Source organism: Eptatretus burgeri, chromosome 10 (genome assembly GCF_056783735.1).
Source record: "Eptatretus burgeri isolate ZD-2024b chromosome 10, Ebu_testis_v1, whole genome shotgun sequence".
Taxonomy (NCBI): Eukaryota; Metazoa; Chordata; class Myxini; order Myxiniformes; family Myxinidae; genus Eptatretus; species Eptatretus burgeri.
Window position 1 is genome coordinate 61,092,031 of NC_140970.1, and position 27,848 is coordinate 61,119,878.

General features: G+C 39.1%; 1 protein-coding gene across 2 annotated transcripts in view; it reads right to left on the minus strand.

Moving 5' to 3' along the window:
- Positions 1-27,848, minus strand: part of LOC147018686 (endothelin-converting enzyme 2-like) — an 87,894-nt gene that overhangs the window by 22,079 nt on the left and 37,967 nt on the right. For both annotated transcript variants that reach the window (XM_085898615.1, XM_085898616.1), the window contains exons 7-12: positions 26,918-27,103; positions 26,532-26,674; positions 19,195-19,309; positions 15,056-15,169; positions 10,214-10,312; positions 1,593-1,670 (exon numbers count right to left, since the gene is read on the minus strand). In XM_085898615.1, coding sequence (XP_085754741.1) covers positions 1,593-1,670; positions 10,214-10,312; positions 15,056-15,169; positions 19,195-19,309; positions 26,532-26,674; positions 26,918-27,103 — 735 coding nt within the window. The remainder of the gene's footprint in view (positions 1-1,592; positions 1,671-10,213; positions 10,313-15,055; positions 15,170-19,194; positions 19,310-26,531; positions 26,675-26,917; positions 27,104-27,848) is intronic.

The following is a 27,848-nucleotide window of genomic DNA, read 5'->3' on the forward strand; positions in this document are numbered from 1 at the left end:
TTTTTCAGAAGTTTACTGCCATTTATGCAGCATCTTGTACACCACCTCAGTAAACACGTTACATTAGTTCTTTGTGTCTGTTGTTTGTGTCCTTTATGACATCCTTAAAAACTACGTTTTCTGTTTGGAAAGATTTTCGATCTTGTTTGACTGCGAGACAGGCAGACAGAGTAAAAATAGAGAGTTCCTAGAACATGTTACCCAATGAAGTGTTCAATTACTGTATATACTTCAATTTAAATAAAATAATTATATTAAAGATCGTTAAAAAAATTCTGGAAGTTTTGCGCTGTTGAAAGTCTTATACCTCACCCTATTTAACGTGTCCAAGTATGGCTAAACGGAAGGGTTTTGGAAGTGACAACAAGGTGACTTGTCTTCTACAGTGTTCAAGTATATAATTCAATTTAAATAAAATAAAGGTTTTAAAAGGCGTTGAAATAAATTCCAGGTTTTACCACCATTGAGACAGTGTCCATTACACCACCCTATCTAACACGTTACATTAGTTATTCATGCCTGTTGTTTGTTTCCTTTATGACATCCTTAAAAACAGTAAGTTTCCTGTTTGGAATGATTTTCAATTTTGTTTTACTGCATGACAGGCAGACAGAATAAAAAAGTGATCTCACTCCTTTCTGTGCATGTGTGATTGGGACCAATTTAGAGAGCTGGTTCAGTTTCTGATTCTAGTTTGTAGACAGATGGACGTATGAACAGACGGATATGAACCAATTGACTTACCCCGCTTTTTGCTTCACGTGCACGGGGTAAAATTATCTCACTCCTCTTTGCACACGCACAATCAGGCCAAATTCAGAGACAAAATACTGATAAACTCCAAGTTAGTTTTCCGATTCATGTTCAAAATATAACATTCAATTGAAATTAAGTTGTTCCTCGATCATAAACTGACAGGCAGACAGACGTGAACCAAATGCGTAAACCCACTTTTTACTTTGTGTGTGCGGTGGTTAAAAAAATAAATAAATAAATAAAAACTTACCTTGAGTTAATTTCCAGGTGGGGCTGAGAGGATGGCCTCGGGGTATGCACACTCACCTCTAAGCTGTCTTGCCTGAGTTTGATTCTTGGCCCAGCTTTAAACGGTCACCCTAGTGTTTCACAGGCAGGGAGAAGCGTCAATGTGTGTGCCGTCTCTCGGATGGACGTTAAACTGGGCATCCCGTCTGTTGGCATTAGTTGGTGGATGTTAAAGATCCTCATGGTGTACTTTGCAAGCAGTAGGTGAGCTATTGCCAACACCCTGCACAAATTCCATATTCCTGCCTTAACTAGTGCTGGGAGAGGGACGGCAAACTGCCACAACTCCAGGACAAGAAACAGCTTTGCCAGAATCGATGCTATACAACAGATTACGATACACCAAATCAGATCGAAAATTTCCTGGTAATTTATTTGGGGGATAGTCGTCATCTCTTGCCTTCATGGGCTCTGTGTTAGATCCATTGTCGATCCATACTGTGTTAGAGAATTGCCTGAGTGATGCAAACTGGACTGACATTGTACTTCAAAATAGTGCACATTGCATTTACCACCAGCTTGGAAACACGAAACCAAAGGTGACTTACCTCTGCATAAAATTTGTCCAAGAATTTAGGCTTCATTGCTTCTTCTGGACAACCCATGTGTTCTCGCATTTGCTCCATCTTGTTGAAAAATGAAAACGTGGAAAGTTACGTTTGAAGTTTTCGAAAAAGGAATAATTTCACAGACTTCTCTCTCAATCTGATTCTTTTCTCTTTAGATGGTAATATAAGGAAAATTATATCACAACAGAGATATTAATGGAAAACCTCTTGGGATTACCAAGGGACAATTCGACAGTGAAGCTCTCATTCAATAGCATCAGCATAGTGTATTAGTGATTTAAAAATAAATTAATAAACCAATGAAACCACTTGTGGAAAAAAATCACAGAATATTTTATTTTTATTTTTAAATACTGAATTTCTTTTGTATCTAGCAATCACGGCTCAAGGAGGAGCTAAAAAGAGCTAATCGACAGGGGGCGACAGGTTCATGGGCTGACAGAGGTTCAAGGTGGAACAAGGGGTTCAAAGGCATCGCACGTGAGAAGACGAGTGGCGGAAAGGGTGGGAAGACAGCACGAGTCGAAGAGAGCAGGAGAGGGATGGGTGCACTCTTGAAAAACTGAAGGGAGGGGCACAAGACAGACAGGGAATTGGTTCCACAGGCAAGAGTATCGAGGGATGGAGGAATGGAGGTGAGCATTCAGCTTAAGACTAAAAGGACAACCAGGTGTTGCACTTCAACCTGTATGAGCTGGGAATGGACAAAGGGATGAGGGGGGCAGGGAACTCACTGGACTCAGTGGCATAATGGTTATATTGGAGTGTCTGCTCTGAATTTGGGAGGTCATAAAAGCCCTGTCTGAATCATAACCAAATACTTTAAAAATGAAATGTGTTGCTTCCTTGTTTAATTAGTATTTAAAAAGCATACAGCAACCATAAGGTGTCAATCACCGCGAAAATTTCTAGGGGCTGAATGGTCTCCTCCTGCATTGAAGTTCCTCTGTTTTTTCCTACCTGTGGAACCAACTTCCACACTCTCTTCAATCTCATTCTTCCCTCCAGGTCTTCAAGGCAGCAATTTGCCACCATCTCAAATCAGCCCCAATCCAAATGCATGATCTTTTCTACACCTGTTAAACCACCCTTTGTGTTCTAGCTCTTCCACAAGCCTTGACTTTCTTTTCAAAAGAAAAAGTTCCTTATAAGGGAATTCATATTTTAAAACCGAGTCCACCAACTTGCCCCCAGTAGGTGAGAAGCAAACTTTACGTCTCTGTCTCTTGCTGAGAAATAATACAGAGAGCCTTGGATTCCATTTCTTCCAGGAGTCATGACAGGAAGTGACTGCATCAGCCAAAAGTGGGGACTCATTCTCAATGATATTTCAGATGATGGCCTTATACACTGTAATGAGCTTTTAGCAGCTCAGAATGGACTTAACTCCGCAAAGAATACCGAGGTGTTGGCCTTCCTTCGAAGCAAGTTTGGTAATGTGGTGCATCCAAGACAGGTTGTGTGAGATTGTGAGGCCAAGGAGTTCCATAAAGCACACCTCCTCCTGGGGGTTTCCAGAGTCAGCCTCAAAATTGTGCAGAGCATTGTCCAGAGAAGGGGAGGGAGGAAAACCAAAAATAAGGTCGATCCTCAAATGTTGTCCTGAGGGGAGACCAGCCTCAAAAGGGCAATGCATATTTATATTATTGAAGTTTCTGTTGAGAAAAATTTGTTTGCAAAATCGCAGCTCTTGGAAGAACGAAGTGACAGAAGGTGACTTGTATGGGCACCGTTTGGTGTCGCGACATCTCCAGATATGCCTCCGTCCATGTTATTACATCATGGTACACACTTGTACCAAGTTTGATTTAAATCCCTGAACCCAGATTCAAAATATTAAATCATTCTGGCTGCCAGACAATGCATCCGATCTGGTTGAAATTTAAAACATATATTCCCCATGACGGATAGATCATAATTGTGACATTTCACATCGATTGATGAAATGGTTTCAAGACAAAGAACTTTTCAAAGATTTTCATTCAATGCAATGTGACTGCCAGACCATGTGACCCATTAATCATTTGTGAACAACCTGGTATCCCCAAGGCTTGGGGAACATGTGTGTGAAGTTTCGCTTTGATCTGTGCAGCTGTTCTTGGGAAGAAGATATTTTAAGGGTTTTAGGGTAAATCTAATATGGCTGCCAAATCATGTGAGCTATGATGTCATAGTTGGAGAACTTTTTGTTCCTCGTGGATAGGCGATCATACATGTAAAATTCTCCCTTGATCTGTTCAGCCGTTTCGGAGAAGATTTTTTGAAGGATTTATGTTAAAAAAAAAATATGACTGCTGAACCATGTGACTGATGATGTCATCAATTTTCCCCCCCATACAATTTAGCCCGAGATGACCTTCAGAAATTGTCATACTGATCGGATAAGCATTTAATGTATACAATTATGAAGTCATAACGAAGCCACCGATGACATCATCCAAAAAATCATACTTGTTTCCCATGAGGAGTAGTACCTCAGATGTGCCACATTTCAATTTTTTCCCATGGAGCAGTTTCGGAGATACAGAGGTCCAAATTTTTTACTTTTTTCCAACATGGCTACCACACCACGTGACCTACGACGTCATAATTATCATTAAAACATTCTACATGAGTAGTCGCACCTATGTTGAAAATTTTATGTCAATCAGATAAGCAGTTGCAGAGAAAACAAGAGAAAATTAGCGTGGACGTACTGCACATACGGACGGAGGGACAACTCGAAAACACAATGCCTCTGGGCACCTTCGTCAGCGGAAGAATAACAAGGGAATACACTGACAGTGGATCAGTCGGGCAACAGGTTGATGCAATAGGTGAGTGAATGAATGAACAGCAAAAGAGGAGAGAGAAGCAGGGAGGAAACAGTAACCTGCAAGTAAGAAAGTTGAAGAGGGTTGTAGAAGAGGGTTAATGTGCATAGAAAAGATAGAGGGCAGGGATGGAGGATGACATAACAAGAGGTTGTGGAGTACCACCAACTTGAAGTCCTACAGTAGTGATGCTGGAGGGTATGCCCCCAAAAGGGGGTGTGAGAAGATTTTGTGTGGGGGTGGGGGGGAGCATTAGGTGGCATGAGGGATTTACTTTGTGAAAAGTACACACACATAAAACTATGTCCTGCATGTGTATATATGAATAAATAAGTATCTACTACATCTGAAGAGAGGGAGATTATGTTTGTGTGTGAATATATATATATATATATATATATATATATATATATATATATATATATATATATATATATATATATATATATATATATATATATATATATATATATATATATATATATATATATATATATACACATATGTGAATCTACCTTGACGAATCTACTCGTTTACCCACACACATATCCTAAGCAGCTAAGTTGGTTCTTTAAAGTTTCAGGTGAGCTGAGGTTCTTTAATGTGAAGAGCTTGGGACAATTACTACCTCGCCGAAGGATTCGGAAAGGGTATTGCATTTGGGTCTGTTTGCTTGTCTATCTGTCTGTCTGTCTGTCTGTTTGTTACTTGGCAAAAAAATTCTTTTTAGCCACGTCTTGCGTAGCGAATGCTGGCTCGAAGAGAGTTCTTCTTCTTCTTCTTCTTCTTCTTCTTCTTCTTCTTCTTCTTCTTCTTCTTCTTCTTCTTCTTCTTCTTCTTCTTCTTCTTCTTCTTCTTCTTCTTCTTCTTCTTCTTCTTCTTCTTCTTCTTCTTCTTCTTCTTCTTCTTCTTCTTCTTCTTCTTCTTCTTCTTCTTCTTCTTCTTCTTCTTCTTCTTCTTCTTCTTCTTCTTCTTCTTCTTCTTCTTCTTCTTCTTCTTCTTCTTCTTCTTCTTCTTCTTCTTCTTCTTCTTCTTCTTCTTCTTCTTCTTCTTCTTCTTCTTCTTCTTCTTCTTCTTCTTCTTCTTCTTCTTCTTCTTCTTCTTCTTCTTCTTCTTCTTCTTCTTCTTCTTCTTCTTCTTCTTCTTCTTCTTCTTCTTCTTCTTCTTCTTCTTCTTCTTCTTCTTCTTCTTCTTCTTCTTCTTCTTCTTCTTCTTCCAAAAACTTTAGGACTCGGCTCTTTTTTATACAGGATCCGGATCTCCTTAAATACTAAACACCTGTACACATCCTCGCATTGAGGGTGCCTTTTGAGAGCGTCTATCATGAACTTTTAAATATATTCGGACATTTGCTTTAAAGTTTCGAAAAGTTCACGTTACTATTTCAAGATTATTCCATTTAATGTGTTGTAATTTCGTAAATACACGATTTTCTCGTCATGAACGAGGAGCCTCCATGACGGGTCTCGCTATTGGCTCCATCAAGGCACGTGACGAAATATCGGAAGTTGTTGTTGTTATTGTTATTGTGATCAAAATGCTGATGTTTCGACTTTCTGTAATGAATTTTTAGCCTCATCGCGTTGCAAACGCTGGCTCTAGGAGAGCTCTTCTTCTGGTGAAGACAAAACCTTTAGGACGCGGCTCTTGGACACATTTGTCCTTGTTTTTGACAAGTATGTTGATCACCTCCATTTGTTTGAGTGTTTGTGTGTGTTTGTTTGTTTGTTTGTTTGTCTGTCCACTCGCCTCGAGCCCAAACCGCTCAACCGATCAGTCTAAAATTTTCAGAGATTAATGACACCGACCCTGCGATGGTCCCATATTGAAGTTTCGTAAAATTCGGTCGACCAAAAAGGTCTACTTAGACCAATAGGTCAATTTGAGCTGAATTTTCTAAACTTCTCAAATCTCATCCGATTGACTTGAAATTTGAACAGGATTTGCCAATCAGGTCAGTGAATTAAACTACGTATTACTTTTGAGGTTACCCTGGTCAAAAGTTCAACATAGGCCATAAGGTCAACCCAAAATAGGCCAATTTTTGAAATTGTTTCTAAAATTGTCAATTTTCATCCTGTTGACTTGAAATTTGAAGACCATTTGCATATGAGATCGTTTAATTCAGCCACCTATTAATTTTGAGATCACCTTCGGCCAAAAGGCCAATTTTTGCCAAATTGGGCCAAATTTTCTAAAATCGTCAATTTTCATCCGATTGAGTTGAAATTTGAAGACCGTTTGTACATGAGGTCGCTGAAGTCAACCACCTATTGATTTTGAGATCAGCATAAACCAAAAGGTCAACATAGGCCAAATTTCTAAAATCCTCAATTTTCATCCGATTAACTTGAAATTTGAAGAACATTTTCATGTCAGGTCACTGAATTCAACCACCCACTAATTTTGCAGTAAACATAGGCCAAAAGGTCGACATAGGCCAATCGGCCAATACGGCCCAAATTTTCTAAAAGCCTCAATTTTCATCCGATTGACTTGAAATTTAAAGAGCATTTTCACGTCAGGTCACTGAATTCAACTTCCAATTCATTTTAAGGTGAAAAGGTCAACACAGGACTAATTTCTAAAATTGAGAGATAGGGCCAAAAATTAAATATATCACTATATCTCAAAGAGTTGTGGGCGAGTTATGACAAAACAAGCTGGACGAATTGGATAGGTGACAAGAACAAGTGGATTGGATTTTGGTTCGGATCCAGCCCATCAGTGGGATACAAAACGTGAACTGTTCCACCTGGCAGAGGTGTGTGCTTTACCGAGTACCAGTCTACTTTGTGCTGTTTTGCCAAGTTGTCATTCCACGAGTGATTTTTCATTTGTTTGTTTGTCCGCACAAAACTTTCGTGTTTTTCTCTGTAACCGCTTGTCGGATTGAGACGAAATTTTCACCATTGGTGCGACTACTCATATGAAATGTTTTAATGATAATTATGACGTCATAGGTCACGTGTTGTGGCAGCCATATTGGAAAAACGTAAAAACTTTGGATCTCTATCTCTGAAACCGCATCAAGGAAAAAATTGAAACTTGGCATATAGCACGTACTCCTCATGAGGAATGAGTGCTTTTTATGAAGTCATAGGTACCCTCATTATGATGTCATAATGCAGAACACCACATCCAATCAATATGAAAATTTTTGAGGGTCATCGAGGAATAAAATGCTCCACAGAAAAAAAAAAATACATGACGACATTAGTCACGTGATTCAGAAGCCCGATTGTTTTTTCTAAAAAAAAAAAAACCTTTAAAAACCTTCTTCTCTGAAGTGGCTGAACAGATCGAGATGAAACTTTACATGTATGACTGCCTGTCCATGAGAAACAAAAGGTTCACATATATGATGTCATTGGTCACATAGTTTGGCAGCCATATTGGATTTACCCAAAAACCTACAAAAAAAAATCTTCTGCTCCAGAACGGCCGGAGAGATCGAGGGAAAACTTCACACAAATGTTCCCAAGTCTTGGGGATACCATGATGTTCATGAATAGGTTACATGGTTTGAGCTATATTGGATTGAATGAAAATATTTAAAATGTGTGTATTTCCCTTGAACTGCTTCATCAATCAATGTGAAACCACAATTATGATCAAGTATATTGGATAAACCACAATTTAGGATATTGGATTTATCCTAAAACTTATTTAAAAAAATACACTACTCAAAAGAGGTCCTGGCGAGGTTTTGCAATCACTGATTGCTCTTTTTCTTGTTTGAAAGAGCACTTCTTTGTGATATGTGTTAATGTTCATAGCGTTTTAGTACACAACAGCTCTCTATATGTGGGTTAATAATTCAAACTGCAAATGTAATACATGCAGTATATGTCTGTTGTGTTACCTGCGCCCACCGAAGGTGGAAGGAGGTTATGTTTTCACCACTGTCTGTTTGCCTGTGGCCGTTTTAGTTTTTATCTTGATATGAAATGTGAGTAAAAATAGCCAGTATGTAATCCATTTCATTTACGAGTACCTGCTTGTGCTACCTCTGTATATCTTCTGTATAGTTTTGCATAACAGCTGGTAGCTGGTTGCATATGGATTCTTAAATAAAATCATAAGTGGAACTTGTCATTGTTTTGTTCTAAAAATGATATCACATTTAATGAACTGTAACAATGTTAAGTACGCTTAAATATGAGGGGAGGAGGGGGGGGGAGCAAACAGTTTAAGAACAACTGCCCGAGAGGGAAGAGTGGGTTTGAACAGTCTCAGGAGGGTGATTTCACAAACCAGAGAAAAGAGGAACAAAAGTGTGAAGGTGTACAGGAACAAGGATTGAGGGAGGTTTATCTGCTGGGATTACTGGAAGGACATGCATATCCTGGAGGAGCTGGGCAGGATTTGAGTGCTGAGAGAGAGCAAGACTGGAGGAGGGAACACAGTAAAGTAGAAGGGCATTCGGTAGAGTGCATACCCCCTCCACGTAATGCCTGATCCACGAGAACATATCGGGTCCAATATATATTTGAAATACCATGCTATACGTCGATTTGGGCCCGATCAATGGTGAAGAATCACTTAAAAATTATCGGACCGGACCCGCATTTGGATCTTCATCAAAGTTAAATAAAGTCTTCCTTGTCACACACCCAATGTATCCACCAAGTTTAGTCCGAATCTGTCCTCAACTTTTTGAGATATCATGCTATATATCATTTTTGACCCAATCTCTCAATGATGAAGAATCACTTTAAAAATTCTAGTTGTCGGATCCAGATCTGGATCTTCATCAAAATCTCACCAGTTCGTCCTTGTCACACACCCTACTTGTTCACAAAATTTCATCCAGATCCGTTCACAACTTTTTGAGATATCTTGCACACAGACAAACAGACAGACAAACAAACAAAGACAGAGAGGGGTGAAAACATAACCTCTTTCACCTTCAGTGGAGGAGGTTAAATATGGGCAATACCCTTCGGCATTCACCTGGTAGTGGCTGGATAAGAAAACCAGGCAACCACTGGTCGGCGTGGATGAACCACAAAATATAGAACAGCGAAGAAAGTAAATACCTCTAGATTTTTTTTTTAATGCAGGGAATTTTCATCGAAATTGTTTGCATAGTTTTGAAGAAGAAAGCAAATACATATTTTGGGGGGAACCACCCCGTAAACCCCCTTAGACCCTGGTAGTTTTAATGTCATGAACAAACTTTGGTACATGCAAAGTGATGAAGGGCTGGTAAAGTTTGGTCCTCCGCCAATCGTACAAGGTTGCGGTTGCAGTTGGGGCCCTTAAAGACCTTGTAGTAGAGGATGAAAGATGCTCTTTTGGAAATAATTAAATTAGCTTGGACACAAAAGTCCTTCAAGTGCCATTTTTTAATGCTTTTGAATTCCTATCAAATACTTTCACAACCTTTTAGATGACCTCATTTATAAGACCATTCGAATCTGGAAAGAAAGAAAAAATTATATCACACCAGGACAACAAATATCTGTCAACTTCCTGTCAGCTCATATGTACATATATCAGCAAGCTTCAAATGCCTTTCACGAGATAAAGGATGATACGGACCTCCTGGTCGCCATGTGTTCGTTCAAACGTGACAAAGATGATCACTGTGTTGCAAATATGTTCCATCAATACTAACTGGGTTACAATCCACACCTGAATCTCAGGATTTATTGAAAATGTTACACCAAATTGGTCAATCACAAACATTTCATAAAACATAGAGTTTATGTTATTCATTCCTGAAGGATCTGTGAACCTTTAAAAGTTAAAAATATATTTCTTGCAGACAATATGTCTGACCTTTTCTTTTGCAGCATCTCTGGTCTGAATATCCAACCAGGTTAGAGAATCCAAATTGCTCCCGAAACCTTGCTTGATCAATCGTATCATGTCTTCCACCTGATAAAAACAACCATCCAGCAAAATACATATGCAATCAAAGAAACATCCAAACGTTTTGCATCAGGTTAGCTTAATGTGATGGTGCTTTATCAATTATTAATGAATAACTTGGCAAAAAATATAAAACAACTAGTGAGGTACTCGTGCTGTGCACAGGAAGGGGCCTGCATCTCTAAAAAAAAAAGAAACAGAGTTTCACCAATAAATTCCACATTCCTGTGACACCAACTTCAGTCGAACGTGAGGCAGAGACAGCCGGTTCGGGAAGGACTTGAACAAAAAACTTCCCACAGCTGACCCCAACAGAAGTAAGGTGGGTAATATTTTAATGATGTCAATGGCGAAACTGTAAATTCTGAATCGGCGAATGTCATGGGTGGAAACCCTCACATAATTTCCTGATTCTCGTTTAAACTCAATCTCTCCACATGTTCATTCCAAACATACAATCACAGATTAATACTATACCAGTAATATAACAAAATACAATGGGACAAACACTCGTGAAGTAAACGAAGAGAAACACCGTTTTGACGTCACATCCTGGTAAAAAAACAGGCAAAAAAAACAAAGTTACTGCAGCTGTCCCCAACATAAGTAAGGTGGATGATAAGGCCCTGTCACACCTTGACGTTTTAGCCAGCGTATGCAAAATTTGGCGAATACGCTGGCACACATCGAATACGTTATGGGTAAGTTTTGTATACGTTAAGAGCACGCTGAAGCATGCTGATGCACGCTAGCATACGTCGTAGTACACTGAGCTTGTCGACAAATTTTAAGCATGCGCAAAATTTTTCGACGTATGCCAGTGTATGACTCACACGTTCCGCATATGCTGGCCATAAGTTGTAGGCACGTTATGCGATCGTTGTCACACGTCGGACACATGTTACTCATAAGTCGAAACATGTCGAGGTAATGTTTAGCGTACCCGAAACAAATTTCTAACCTTTGAGGATTGTACATTTTACCTATATGTAACATATCTCCAACGCATATTGACGTATGTAGAACTTACTGAACGTGTTTCTAACTTGCAGCTACCGTATAATGGTGTATTGGCAGTGTTTAGGGGAATTGGTATATAAAAATGGGCTTCACAGGAGGAACCCGTCAGTGTTCCAGACTCCATGGTTTATTATTTTTTTTTCTTTTCTTCGGCATGACGGTGATGTTGACACTTCGATTTCTAGTGCGGTTACGATTTAAATCGTTGAGCGGCAGCCTTTTAATAGGCTACGCCACGTGATCGTTGGCGATACGCTGCCACGCGCTATGCATAACTTAGACCATCATTGGGCATAGGTTGTGAACGCCAACAACACGCTAAGCCATTCGTTGGTATAAGTTATCTATAAGTTATCGAAACGTTCTGTGTACGTTACGAAGACATTATGCATACATCCAACTCGTTATAAATACGCCCAAAACTGAAAAAAAAACATCGATAGTTCAGCATACGCCAGCATTTTACATACATTTTGATATGTTGCCATACGCTGGCTAAATCGTCAAGGTGTGACAGGACCCTTAATGGTGAATCTGCAAATGTCACGGGTGGAAAACCTCACATAATTGACTCGTTCTGATTTAAACTCAATCTCTCCCGATTTTCATTCCAAACAGCATCATTCCAATCACGAATTATTGAATACTATATCATTAATATAACAAAATACTTTACACAAACACTCGTGATGTAAACTAATATAGATACTTTATACAAACACTCATGAGGTAAACTAACATACAGACTTTATACAAACACTCATGATGTGAACCAATATAGATACTTTATACAAACACTCGTGATGTAAACTAATATAGATACTTTATACAAACACTCGTGATGTTAAGTAATATAGATACTTTATACAAACACTCATGAGTTAAACTAATATAGATACTTTATACAAACACTCATGATATAAACTAATATAGATACTTTATACAAACACTCATGATGTAAACTAATATAGATACTTTATACAATCACTCATGAGGTAAACTAACATACATACTTTATACAAACACTTGTGATGTAAACTAATATAGATACTTTATTCAAACACTCATGAGGTAAACTAACATACATACTTTATACAAACACTCATGAGGTAAACTAATATAGATACTTTATACAAACACTCGTGAGGTAAACTAATATAGATACTTTATACAAACACTAATGAGGTAAACTAACATACATACTTTATACAAACACTTGTGATGTAAACTAATATAGATACTTTATACAAACACTAATGAGGTAAACTAACATACATACTTTATACAAACACTTGTGAGGTAAACTAATATAGATACTTTATACAAACACTCATGAGGTAAACAAACATACATACTTTATACAAACACTTGTGATGTAAACTAATATAGATACTTTATACAAACACTCGTGAGGTAAACTAATATAGATACTTTATACAAACACTCATGATGTAAACTAACATACATACTTTATACAAACACTTGTGAGGTAAACTAATATAGATACTTTATACAAACACTCATGAGGTAAACAAACGTACATACTTTATACAAACACTCGTGAGGTAAACTAATATAGATACTTTATACAAACACTCGTGAGGTAAACTAATATAGATACTTTATACAAACACTCATGATGTAAACTAATATAGATACTTTATACAAACACTCATGAGGTAAACTAACATACATACTTTATACAAACACTTGTGATGTAAACTAATATAGATACTTTATACAAGCACCCGTGAGGTAAACTAATATAGATACTTTATACAAACACTCATGATGTAAACTAATATAGATACTTTATACAAACACTTGTGAGGTAAACTAATATTGATACTTTATGCTAACACTCATGATGTAAACTAATATAGATACTTTATACAAACACTTGTGAGGTAAACTAATATTGATACTTTATGCTAACACTCATGATGTAAACTAATATAGATACTTTATACAAACACTCATGAGGTAAACTAACATACATACTTTATACGAACACTCGTGATGTAAACTAATATAGATACTTTATACAAACACTCGTGAGGTAAACTAACATACATACTTTATACGAACACTCGTGATGTAAACTAATATAGATACTTTATACAAACACTCGTGAGGTAAACTAATATAGATACTTTATACAAACACTCATGATGTAAACTAATATAGATACTTTATACAAACACTCGTGAGGTAAACTAATATAGATACTTTATACAAACACTCGTGAGGTAAACTAACATACATACTTTATACGAACACTCGTGATGTAAACTAATATAGATACTTTATACAAACACTCGTGAGGTAAACTAATATAGATACTTTATACAAACACTCATGATGTAAACTAATATAGATACTTTATACAAACACTCGTGAGGTAAACTAATATAGATACTTTATACAAACACTCGTGAGGTAAACTAATATAGATACTTTATACAAACACTAATGAGGTAAACTAACATACATACTTTATACAAACACTTGTGATGTAAACTAATATAGATACTTTATACAAACACTAATGAGGTAAACTAACATACATACTTTATACAAACACTTGTGAGGTAAACTAATATAGATACTTTATACAAACACTCATGAGGTAAACAAACATGCATACTTTATACAAACACTTGTGATGTAAACTAATATAGATACTTTATACAAACACTCATGATGTAAACTAACATACATACTTTATACAAACACTTGTGAGGTAAACTAATATAGATACTTTTTACAAACACTCATGAGGTAAACAAACATACATACTTTATACAAACACTTGTGATGTAAACTAATATAGATAATTTATACAAACACTCGTGAGGTAAACTAATATAGATACTTTATACAAACACTCATGATGTAAACTAACATACATACTTTATACAAACACTTGTGAGGTAAACTAATATAGATACTTTATACAAACACTCATGAGGTAAACAAACATACATACTTTATACAAACACTCGTGAGGTAAACTAATATAGATACTTTATACAAACACTCGTGAGGTAAACTAATATAGATACTTTATACAAACACTCATGAGGTAAACTAACATACATACTTTATACAAACACTTGTGATGTAAACTAATATAGATACTTTATACAAGCACCCGTGAGGTAAACTAATATAGATACTTTATACAAACACTCATGATGTAAACTAATATAGATACTTTATACAAACACTTGTGAGGTAAACTAATATTGATACTTTATGCTAACACTCATGATGTAAACTAATATAGATACTTTATACAAACACTCGTGAGGTAAACTATTATAGATACTTTGATTCATCAATATGTGTGCCGTCTCTCCGATGGATGTCAAACTGAGCCTCCTGTCTGCTGGCATTAGTTCGACGGTAAAGTTCTCATGGGGTCCTTCGTGAAGAGTCGGCGAGCTATCACCGGCACCGTGGCCAAGTTACAAATTTTTGCCCTAACTACTGCTGGGAAGGCAATGGCAGACCACCCAATATAACCCTTGCTAAGAAACTGCTTTGGTCGCACCGACAATCTGCAACCAAGTATGGTGCACACACGCATACACACACACACACACACACACACACACACACACACACACACACACACACACACACACACACACACACACGCATACACACACACACACACACACACACACACACACACACACACACACACACACACACACGCCATACTTCATGTCTCAAAGCAGAAGAAAATCTTCCTTTTGCAAAGAGGACTCCAAGACTGAGTCCAAAAGCCTGGTTTGTTGTCTCTGTGCAAAATTGCCATTGAGGTTTGTCATTCTCCTGTAGAAAACACAAAACAAGCATAAATGAACCTTTTAAAGTCAAAATTATGTCTCTTACATCCTCACAGATGAAGCACATTTCCTGATACTCTCTACTACATGAAATGATATTGCCACTGTATATTATGTTCACCACAATTCCTGGACCACAAATGAACTGGGAATATTTTTGATATGTTGGAATAAGATTTTAAAATCTCATGGTTTTGAGGTGACGTTTGTGTTTTTTTTTAGGAATTTGAGGAAAGGAAGACAAGTGTGTGCAATGTTGAGATTTGCGAAGTTGTGATGTCTTCTATCTTTCATCAAAGCCTGTACAGTGTTGAATCATTCAGTTCAATTCAATAGGGTTTTTAAAAATATTTTTGGACCAGGCATTGCACACGCGTGAGCTTCCTCAAAATATTTCCTTTCGCTGACTCCATCGGTGTTATAGTAATATTGATATTTGACTTTTGCAGTGTCTCGATCACTATGTATCTTTTTTTAATCCGATGCATATAGATTTAACAGAAATGGAAAGATCATTTGAAGCATTGGGGTAAAGAAAGGGCAAAGTGGGAAGATGTAAGCCAGTTTCAAACACAGGAGAACAAAGGAATGAGCTTGTAGAGATCAGAAAGGACATGCAGAATGATTGAATGAGAGCAGAGCAGATACAACTGAAAGTCGCAACACAGAAGTTTCCGATGAACCAACACCAAAAACGGGTATTGTGCAATGGTTATATGGATTGAATACGTTTATATCCTTAATATCATTGCAGGACAGGTCTCAATATATTCATAAGCAAGATTTTAAGGTTGTTTCTAAACTTAAAATATAAAATAACCTTTATAACTGTATAACTGTACTGTAAAGTGTGCGCAACATCAGGAATGCAAAGGATTGTTCTGGATACATCACTGTTCTTTATCACGTGGCCTTGGGAACACAGGCATCATCCCAACTGACTTGAAGAGGGGTCTTGTTGTCCCTCTCTGAAAAGGGAAGGGTGATCGCCAGGACTGCAACAACTACCGAGGGGTGACGCTGCTCTCGGTGCCAGGCAAGTAAAGGTCTTTGCCCGTCAAATTCTTGATAGGGTTCGCCACCATCTGCTTGAGCACCAGGGTCCAGAGCAGTCAGGCTTTACACCAAAGAGGTCAACGATTGACCGTATCCTTGCTCTTCGGGTCCTCACCGAACACGCACGAGAGTTTCGGCAGGGGCTGCTTTCAGCCTATGTTGATCACTGCAAATTGTTTGATTCAGTGAATCGGCATGCCCTCTGGAGGATTCTTGGTCTTTTTGGGGTGCTCCTAAAACTGATCGATCTGATATCTGAACTCTACTCCGGTACTGATAGTGCTGTGAGATGTGGTGGTACCATCTCTGACTTATTTCCAGTTGTTACTGAAGTTCGTCAGGGTGTGTACTGGCCCTCACACTTTTCAGTGCTTGTATGGAATGGATTCTGGGGAGGATGTCGGAGAGATCAAGCTGCAGTGCATCGTTTGGGAATATCAAGATCTCTGACTTTGATTTCACTGGGTCAGGTCGGGCCTGGGGGGGGGGGGTCATAGATTCACTGGATCATGGGGTGTGGCACTGCTGGTACCTGTGTAGAAGGACAAAAGTCCGAGTCTTCAGGTCCTTGGTGCTTCCAGTCTTGCTCTGTGGATGTGAGACTTGGACTCTGACCAGGGATCTGAAATGGAGACTTAATTCCTTTGGTACCAGGTTTCTTTGGAGAATCCTTGGCTATCGCTGGTCAGACTTTGTTTCCATCGAGCAGTTTCTGAGAAAGACTCAAATGAGATTTGTTACCTATATAGTCCGTGAGCATCAGCTGCAGCTGTATGGACATGTGGCTCATTTTCTTGACTGTGATCCTGCTCACCAGATTCTCTCAGTGAGGGAGCAGCATGAGTGGAGGAGGCCAATGAGCTGACCTTGTACCTCGTGGCTGCAGCAGGTTGATCAGCATCTCAAGGAAATGGGGATGGGCCAGGCATCTTCCTGGGGGATGGCTAGACGGAGACCCATTACCATGGAGTACTGGCGGAAAGTGGACGCAGCGATGCGCTGCTCTGGCACATGCTCCCATACCTGACCTGACCTGACTAGAAGCCACTGGCAGTACCTGGTGGCATAAGGTGCATCCCCTGATGCGTGTCCGATAATACACAAATGTGAAAAACACTCCATCCTAATCTGCCATAAATGCTATCAAATTAACCCAATGGTTTCAAATGAGTGTTCCAATGTGAAGCATAAAAGGTATACATAAAAGTCTTCCAACAGTTATGCTTACAGCCTAGTTAACCACAATTAAGAAGAGTATGTGGGGGCGCGACCTAATAACAGCCATTACGGAGTCGTGCAGGCAGTGTGACAGCTCTCACACTGAAGTCTTATTGGCAAAAGTGGACCCCTCTAAAAAATAGCGAAGATCACTGGTACACATGATTGATCCTCATGGAAAATCGATAGCAGAATGGAAGGGATCAAAATCGAAAAAGGGAAAACCAACAGAAGAGTAAAAGTGAGAATGAGATCAAGAGGCAGGGGGAAGGACACCTGGAGGTGAACAAGCTGCAAGCAGGCAGAATGAAACATAGCAAGAATAGGAAGGGGAAAGTGGGGATGAAATTTTAAAAAATGAACAAACAAACCAAGCAAGCAACAACTAACAACAGAAAACAGGTGAGGGAGTGGAGGAAAAAATCACAATAATCTGGAAAAAGGGAGTGCTTGGGAATGGGGTCATTTGGGGTAGAAGATATCATCAGTATGGATGAGGGATGACCTGAGGTTGTGGTAAATTGATGTCTTGAAGCCCTGGAGGGAAGAATGGAAGTGAACAGACTGGGGAAATTGGTTCCGCAGCAGAGAGAAAAGAGTGACAAATGGGTGGAGGTGCGCATTTAGCCTTGATGTTGGGAATTTAACAACGAGAGGGTTATTGGCAGACCATGTGTGCCCTGCAGCAACCTTGGATGGACAGAGTAAAGAGAGGGCAGAGGGTGCAGGACCAAAAAGGAGGCGGTAGAATCCAGACACCACCAACTTGCTTGTGATGTGAAAGTAACAGGCCGGAGGCACTCAGCTTCATCGTGGGAGATCCCAATGCTTTTGAGGGCCTTGTTTTCCACAGCATCAAGACTGACAGGGTGTGAGGCAGGAAAGACCTTGCACGAAAGAGGATGCCCGGTTGGCGGCTGGCTTTGGAGGCCATCCTGGAAATGTGGTCGGTCCAAGAAAGATCATAGCTGTTGGTGAGGCCCATCACCATGGCTGATGGGAAATTATATGGCAGAGAAAATGATATGGCAGAGGGTGGATTCATCACCAAAGAGATAAGAGGATTTTTCTGGGGAGTCAGAAAGATCATTGATGAAGATGAGGAACAAGACTGGGCCCAGGACACTGCCTTGGGGAACTCCAGCCTTGACAGGGATAGGAAATGAGAAGTTCCTATTAAGAGCTATACCCTGACTCCGGGAGTGGAGGAAGTTAGTGATACATGAGAGGAGTTGGCCTTGGATGTCAGAAGCAGAGAGTTTGGAGATCAAGGCAGGGTGCCAAACTGGATCAAATGCTCACGATACATTCAGTGAGATGGCCCTGATCTCATGCCTGAGATTGAGGGCTTACATCCATTGTTGGGAGAGTAGAAGTAGCATGTCCAAGGTAGAATGACCAGGTCTGAAACCGAATTGATGATTGTAAATCACAATTCCCTTTGTTTGCAAAGACAATAAAAAAAAATCAACGTAGAAATAAGAGTAGATAAGGAAAGTTTGAATGCAAGTAATGACAGAAGGAAAAGAAGAAAGGCCAGGAAAAGTTTGTTTACTTTGCAGTCCTTGTAATGGACTTTGGTACAGCTCATCAAAAGGCTCAACCTTTTGACTTGGTGGACATATTCCATTTTGCAGACCTGAATTTTATCTCCTCAAAATTAGCATTTCAAATGATCCTTAACATTTCACACATGAAACAAAATGTACAAACTTGGTTGAACAGATGAAGACTTACCATTCCCTTTCCGTACAAGGCTTGATGCAGTTTCACTTTGCGACGTTCAAGCATCAGATCCAAATGTGGTAGTAGTTTCAGTACAATGCTCCATAAGAAGAAATTGTGAAGATCACTTAAAAAAATAATAATTACATGTTAGTCACATGTGATTATGAAAATTGATAATGCAAACCAGCACAATTAGTTTGCAAATTTTTTTTTACTGCTTTGCAGAGAAGATCGCCCAAAGTGGGATTGCACTGAAGACGTCGCATATTGAGCAAGCATTTCATATGATGTTAACTCACCAGAGGGTCCTGTACCATGGAATTTAATGAATGCATCATCCTGGTGGTACACAATCATCCTTTGTACAGCTATAAACTATCATCCTGATAATACACTATCATCATTTGTACAGCTGTAAACTGTCATCCTGTGTACAGTTATAAACTATCATGCTGTGTACAGCTGTAAACTATCATCCTGTGTACAGCTATAAACTATCATCCTGTGTACAGCTATAAACTATAATCTAGGTGAACAGCTATAAACTATCATCCTGTGTACAGCTATAAACTATCATCCTGTGTACAGCTATAAACTATCATCCTGGTGTACAGCTATAAACTATAATCTAGGTGAACAGCTATAAACTATCATCCTGTGTACAGCTATAAACTATCATCCTGGTGTACAGCTATAAACTATAATCTAGGTGAACAGCTATAAACTATCATCCTGTGTACAGCTATAAACTATCATCCTGTGTACAGCTATAAACTATCATCCTGTGTACAGCTATAAACTATCATCCTGGTGTACAGCTATAAACTATAATCTAGGTGAACAGCTATAAACTATCATCCTGTGTACAGCTATAAACTATCATCCTGTGTACAGCTATAAACTATAATCTAGGTGAACAGCTATAAACTATCATCCTGTGTACAGCTATAAACTATCATCCTGGTGTCCAGCTATAAACTATCATCCGGGTGTACAGCTATAAACTATCATCTGGGTGCACAGCTATAAACTATCATCCTGTGTACAGCTATAAACTATCATCCTGTGTACAGCTATAAACTATCATCCTGTGTACAGCTATAAACTATAATCTAGGTGAACAGCTATAAACTATCATCCTGTGTACAGCTATAAACTATCATCCTGTGTACAGCTATAAACTATCATCCTGGTGTACAGCTATAAACTATCATCCGGGTGTACAGCTATAAACTATCATCCTGGTGTCCAGCTATAAACTATCATCCGGGTGTACAGCTATAAACTATCATCTGGGTGTACAGCTATAAACTATAATCTGGGTGTACAGCTATAAACTATAATCCAGGTGTACAGCTATAAACTATCATCTGGGTGCACAGCTATAAACTATAATCTAGGTGAACAGCTATAAACTATCATCCTGTGTACAGCTATAAACTATCATCCTGTGTACAGCTATAAACTATCATCCTGTGTACAGCTATAAACTATCATCCTGGTGTACAGCTATAAACTATAATCTAGGTGAACAGCTATAAACTATCATCCTGTGTACAGCTATAAACTATAATCTAGGTGAACAGCTATAAACTATCATCCTGTGTACAGCTATAAACTATCATCCTGTGTACAGCTATAAACTATCATCCTGTGTACAGCTATAAACTATCATCCTGGTGTACAGCTATAAACTATAATCTAGGTGAACAGCTATAAACTATCATCCTGTGTTCAGCTATAAACTATCATCCTGTGTACAGCTATAAACTATCATCCTGTGTTCAGCGATAAACTATCATCCTGTGTACAGCTATAAACTATAATCTAGGTGAACAGCTATAAACTATCATCCTGTGTACAGCTATAAACTATCATCCTGTGTACAGCTATAAACTATCATCCTGTGTACAGCTATAAACTATCATCCTGGTGTACAGCTATAAACTATAATCTAGGTGAACAGCTATAAACTATCATCCTGTGTACAGCTATAAACTATAATCTAGGTGAACAGCTATAAACTATCATCCTGTGTACAGCTATAAACTATCATCCTGTGTACAGCTATAAACTATCATCCTGTGTACAGCTATAAACTATCATCCTGGTGTACAGCTATAAACTATAATCTAGGTGAACAGCTATAAACTATCATCCTGTGTTCAGCTATAAACTATCATCCTGTGTACAGCTATAAACTATCATCCTGTGTTCAGCGATAAACTATCATCCTGTGTACAGCTATAAACTATAATCCAGGTGTACAGCTATAAACTATAATCCAGGTGTACAGCTATAAACTATCATCTGGGTGTACAGCTATAAACTATCATCTGGGTGTACAGCTATAAACTATAATCCAGGTGTACAGCTATAAACTATCATCTGGGTGTACAGCCATAAACTATAATCCAGGTGTACAGCTATAAACTCTCATCTGGGTGTACAGCTATAAACTATAATCCAGGTGTACAGCTATAAACTATCATCCGGGTGTGCAGCTATGAACTATCATCCTGGTGTCCAGCTATAAACTATCATCCTGGTGTACAGCGATAAACTATAATCCAGGTGTACAGCTATAAACTATAATCCAGGTGTACAGCTATAAACTATCATCCGGGTGTACAGCTATAAACTATCATCCGGGTGTACAGCGATAAACTATCATCCTGGTGTCCAGCGATAAACTATCATCCGGGTGTACAGCTATAAACTATCATCTGGGTGTACAGCTATAAACTATCATCCGGGTGTACAGCTATAAACTATCATCCGGGTGTACAGCTATAAACTATCATCTGGGTGTACAGCTATAAACTATCATCCGGGTGTACAGCTATAAACTATCATCCTGGTGTCCAGCTATAAACTATCATCCGGGTGTACAGCTATAAACTATCATCTGGGTGTACAGCTATAAACTATAATCTGGGTGTACAGCTATAAACTATAATCCAGGTGTACAGCTATAAACTATCATCCGGGTGTACAGCTATAAACTATCATCTGGGTGTACAGCTATAAACTATCATCCGGGTGTACAGCTATAAACTATCATCCTGGTGTCCAGCTATAAACTATCATCTGGGTGTACAGCTATAAACTATCATCTGGGTGTACAGCTATAAACTATCATCCGGGTGTACAGCTATAAACTATCATCCGGGTGTACAGCTATAAACTATCATCCTGGTGTCCAGCTATAAACTATCATCTGGGTGTACAGCTATAAACTATCATCCGGGTGTACAGCTATAAACTATCATCCTGGTGTCCAGCTATAAACTATCATCTGGGTGTACAGCTATAAACTATAATCCGGGTGTACAGATATAAACTATCATCTGGGTGTACAGCGATAAACTATAATCCAGGTGTACAGCTATAAACTATCATCCGGGTGTACAGCTATAAACTATCATCTAGGTGTCCAGCTATAAACTATCATCCTGGTGTACAGCGATAAACTATCATCCTGGTGTCCAGCTATAAACTATCATCCTGGTGTACAGCGATAAACTATCATCCAGGTGTCCAGCTATAAACTATCATCCTGGTGTACAGCGATAAACTATCATCCTGGTGTCCAGCTATAAACTATCATCCTGGTGTACAGCTTTAAACTATCATCCGGGTGTACAGCTATAAACTATCATCCTGGTGTCCAGCTATAAACTATCATCTGGGTGTACAGCTATAAACTATCATCCGGGTGTACAGCTATAAACTATAATCCGGGTGTACAGATATAAACTATCATCTGGGTGTACAGCTTTAAACTATCATCCGGGTGTACAGCTATAAACTATCATCCTGGTGTCCAGCTATAAACTATCATCCTGGTGTCCAGCTTTAAACTATCATCCGGGTGTACAGCTATAAACTATCATCCTGGTGTCCAGCTTTAAACTATCATCCGGGTGTACAGCTATAAACTATCATCCGGGTGTCCAGCTATAAACTATCATCCTGGTGTCCAGCTTTAAACTATCATCCGGGTGTACAGCTATAAACTATCATCTGGGTGTCCAGCTATAAACTATCATCTGGGTGTACAGCTATAAACTATAATCCGGGTGTACAGATATAAACTATCATCTGGGTGTACAGCGATAAACTATAATCCAGGTGTACAGCTATAAACTATAATCCAGGTGTACAGGTATAAACTATCATCCGGGTGTACAGCTATAAACTATCATCCGGGTGTACAGCTATAAACTATCATCCGGGTGTACAGCTATAAACTATCATCCTGGTGTCCAGCTTTAAACTATCATCCGGGTGTACAGCTATAAACTATCATCCGGGTGTCCAGCTATAAACTATCATCCTGTGTACAGCTATAAACTATCATCCTGGTGTACAGCGATAAACTATCATCCTGGTGTACAGCGATAAACTATCATCCGGGTGTACAGCTATAAACTATCATCCTGGTGTCCAGCTATAAACTATCATCTGGGTGTACAGCTATAAACTATAATCCGGGTGTACAGATATAAACTATCATCTGGGTGTACAGCGATAAACTATAATCCAGGTGTACAGGTATAAACTATCATCCGGGTGTACAGCTATAAACTATCATCCTGGTGTACAGCGATAAACTATCATCCTGGTGTCCAGCTATAAACTATCATCTGGGTGTACAGCTATAAACTATCATCCGGGTGTACAGCTATAAACTATCATCCTGGTGTACAGCGATAAACTATCATCCTGGTGTCCAGCTATAAACTATCATCTGGGTGTACAGCGATAAACTATCATCTAGGTGTCCAGCTATAAACTATCATCCTGGTGTACAGCGATAAACTATCATCCTGGTGTCCAGCTATAAACTATCATCCAGGTGTCCAGCTATAAACTATCATCCAGGTGTCCAGCTATAAACTATCATCCTGGTGTCCAGCTATAAACTATCATCCTGGTGTATAGCGATAAACTATCATCCAGGTGTCCAGCTATAAACTATCATCCTGGTGTACAGCGATAAACTATCATCCTGGTGTACAGCTATAAACTATCATCCTGGTGTACAGCGATAAACTATCATCCAGGTGTACAGCGATAAACTATCATCCTGGTGTCCAGCTATAAACTATCATCCTGGTGTCCAGCTATAAACTATCATCCTGGTGTACAGCTATAAACTATCATCCTGGTGTACAGCGATAAACTATCATCCAGGTGTACAGCTATAAACTATCATCCAGGTGTCCAGCTATAAACTATCATCCTGGTGTACAGGTATAAACTATCATCCTGGTGTACAGCGATAAACTATCATCCAGGTGTACAGCTATAAACTATCATCCTGGTGTACAGCGATAAACTATCATCCTGGTGTCCAGCTATAAACTATCATCCTGGTGTCCAGCTATAAACTATCATCCAGGTGTCCAGCTATAAACTATAATCCAGGTGTACAGGTATAAACTATCATCCGGGTGTACAGCTATAAACTATCATCCTGGTGTACAGCGATAAACTATCATCCTGGTGTCCAGCTATAAACTATCATCCTGGTGTACAGCGATAAACTATCATCCAGGTGTCCAGCTATAAACTATCATCCTGGTGTACAGCGATAAACTATCATCCTGATGTCCCGCTACAAACTATCATCCTGGTGTTTCACAGGAAGGGCGATGCAGAAATGTGTATGTCATCCCTCTGATGTATGTTAAACGGATGGTCCCGTCTACTAGCCTTCATTGGTGGATGTTAAAGATCCCACGGTGTTCTTCATGAGAAGTTGGCAAGTTGTCATTGTCACCCTAAACAAATTATAATTTCCTGCTCTCACCTGCAAGGGGTGACACCTACTTCAGCAACAGCACAGACAGGGTTATTAAGAACATCAAATAAATTTTATTTTATCGAGTTATTAAGATCATGAAACTTACTTTTAACAATAATAAGAAGAATGATAAACCTGATCCAACAATGCAATGGTGATGATTATGGTAACAATAAAGAGGAGTTGATGCTGATGATGATGTTGGGTGGTTTGAGGGGGTTATTGTGTTTACAGCGCAAGTTAATTAGGTGAACAAATATGGAAAATAGTCAACCAACCCGTGATTATTTGATCACATTGACAGCAATCCACAAACCTTGCCCCAATAAATTCATCATGATCAAGCAAATCCACGAAAGGGAAACCCGTAAACTGCAAGGCCCTCCTGTACCCTCCGGGCATGAGTGCCCATCTCAGCCCACCTTCAGTGGACAATTTAAAGTGCTGCTATTTCCACAAAGTGATACTTTCTTCTGGAACAGACTGTACACTTGAAAAAAATTGGGATATACTGTCACGATATTTGGATTTTAAAAGTCTGGTGGCATTTCGGTTCCAATCTTGGCAGAGGGATTGGGGAGAGGGGGGGTGGAATTGGGGGGCTGATTTATTGTTCTGTACACCAGCTGAGGGAGTAAAAAGGGACGCAGCTTGCTTGGCGAGGCGGGATACAACAGCCCTCTCTACAGGCTCGGCGCAGCCAAGGAGAATACAAAACTCCTCTTCCGATTCCAGTCAGTGATTTGATCCGTGTTTACCTTTTTAATCACTCCCCCGCCGGGACTGGAACCGAACTGCCACAAGGCTCTTTGATAGGCTTTACTTTTGGGTTTGCCGATCATCTCATTGTCTTTTGAATTCCCAAGTCTGTCCCAGTAATTGTCGAGTGAACGGCTAAGGTAACGGTTAAGCTGAACGAGTTATCGTGGGCACGGGGAATTATAATTGTATCAAACTGTTATCGTACAACACTGTACATTGATTCTGTAATTGCTGTAAATACATGCTTCTCTCTTCCAATCTCCCCTTCCACATTTATTAATTCTGCTTTATTCCATTAACTTGTATCAGCTGGTTCATGGTTCATCATTGGGCTATTAACCCTGGTGTGGTTAAAAAGCACGACTGTTGGAAGTTGATGCCATTACCTCGCAGGATGCTTTATAAAACCACCGCCTGATCGTCTGAGCCACTGATCGGGCTCATCCTGTTATACGGATGATCTGGATAGAGCCACAGATTCTTGTTCGAGCTATCTGCATGCCTAAAACTGAAGTTAAGATCTATTTGGCTTTCCAGGCGGACGGCGTATGGTCTCTTTTGACGATTCTTCACTAAATTTGCGATCGCGTGGATAGAGGATTTGACGTTGAGTCCACCCGGCGATCTACCGTTACATTGTTTTGTCAGGATTGGGATCAGGACACTGATCCGAATCCGCATCTACTCCATTATAGATATATTACATGACGATATACAGTATTTAACCTTTGCAATATATTACTGGTTTAATGTGATTCTCATAGAGTTTTACCTTTTTTTGGTTGCGTTGACGACCGCAAAAAGCTTCTCAATGTATCTCTTGTCACTCAAAGCGACTATTTCATTAATTCCCAGAGACTGTTCGAACACATAGTTCAGGTATTTCCTCCAACTGAAAGCGAAGCTGGTGCTTTCCTGAGTCCACACATACAAGTAATAAAATGGTTATAAAAAGATGTTTACGGAAATTTTGATATTGTGTTGGCAAGTGCAAGTGCAAGGCAAACAATCATTTAACTTTGTATCTGTATTTGAGTGATTATTGCTTTGACCATTCCTCTATGAAATAAGTTTTCAGATTTATTTTTTAATCCACTTGAAGTTTTGCAAACTTGGGAAAGTATCGCGAGAACAACAAACAAAGTAAGTTGGCGTTACCTGAAGTGTGTTTATGCTCGAATAAGTCCTCGAGTACCTAATTTCTCTTTTGCCACGCACCATCATGATATTAGCCAAGTTTCTTTCTATTTTCAGAACGTTCTTCATCAATACTTTAGCAACAGTGGTATTCAGGCCCAGATGTAAGGCAATCTTCACCATGAAATCATGGTAAGCCAGAAGTACCTGAGAATAGCACAATGTTCTAGTTATAGTAGTCAAATACCTCACAATTACTCATAACATACAAAAAGCAAAACTGATCACACAAGGGACACAAGGAAACACAAGGAAATTCAACTCAGGTGGAGGCGATTCAGTGGCACCTGCCTGTTCCACATGAACACCACAATAATTTATCAACACCAGATCAAAATAAGAAAATGCAAAATGTTTTGTTTTTAAGAAATTAAGTGTTTTTTTGTGATTATTTTTGTAATTTTTGTATTTTTTTCATTATTTTTTTTTTCAAGGGGAGGGGGCTTGGGCTTGGTTAAAAACACACGTCAACCACACAACACCCCTTGACAAGACCCCTAACTTCAACACTCCGTACACATGCACACAATCACCCATCAATGCTCAAGCTACCTAAAAGTCCTGTCAACATCCCTTCACCCCTCTATCTCCATAAGTTCAAGGTACTGATCTAATTCCAATTTAAACTTATTGACTGTTTCTGCTGCGACTACCTTTCCAGGGAGGCCATTCCATGCGTTCACTACTCTTTAAGTAAAAGTCTCCTGCCTTGTGACCATCTTACCTATCCTCTTCTTGACTCTCAATCTACCGCCCCTGGTCCTATCACTGTCTACTCTGACTATGACTTGGAGGTAATTGTGAACACATAACACTGAACAACAAAAAATTTTTACTGGAGATGTGTAAAGTGATTTAGACTAATTTCGGTACGCTGATTTCAAAAATCATA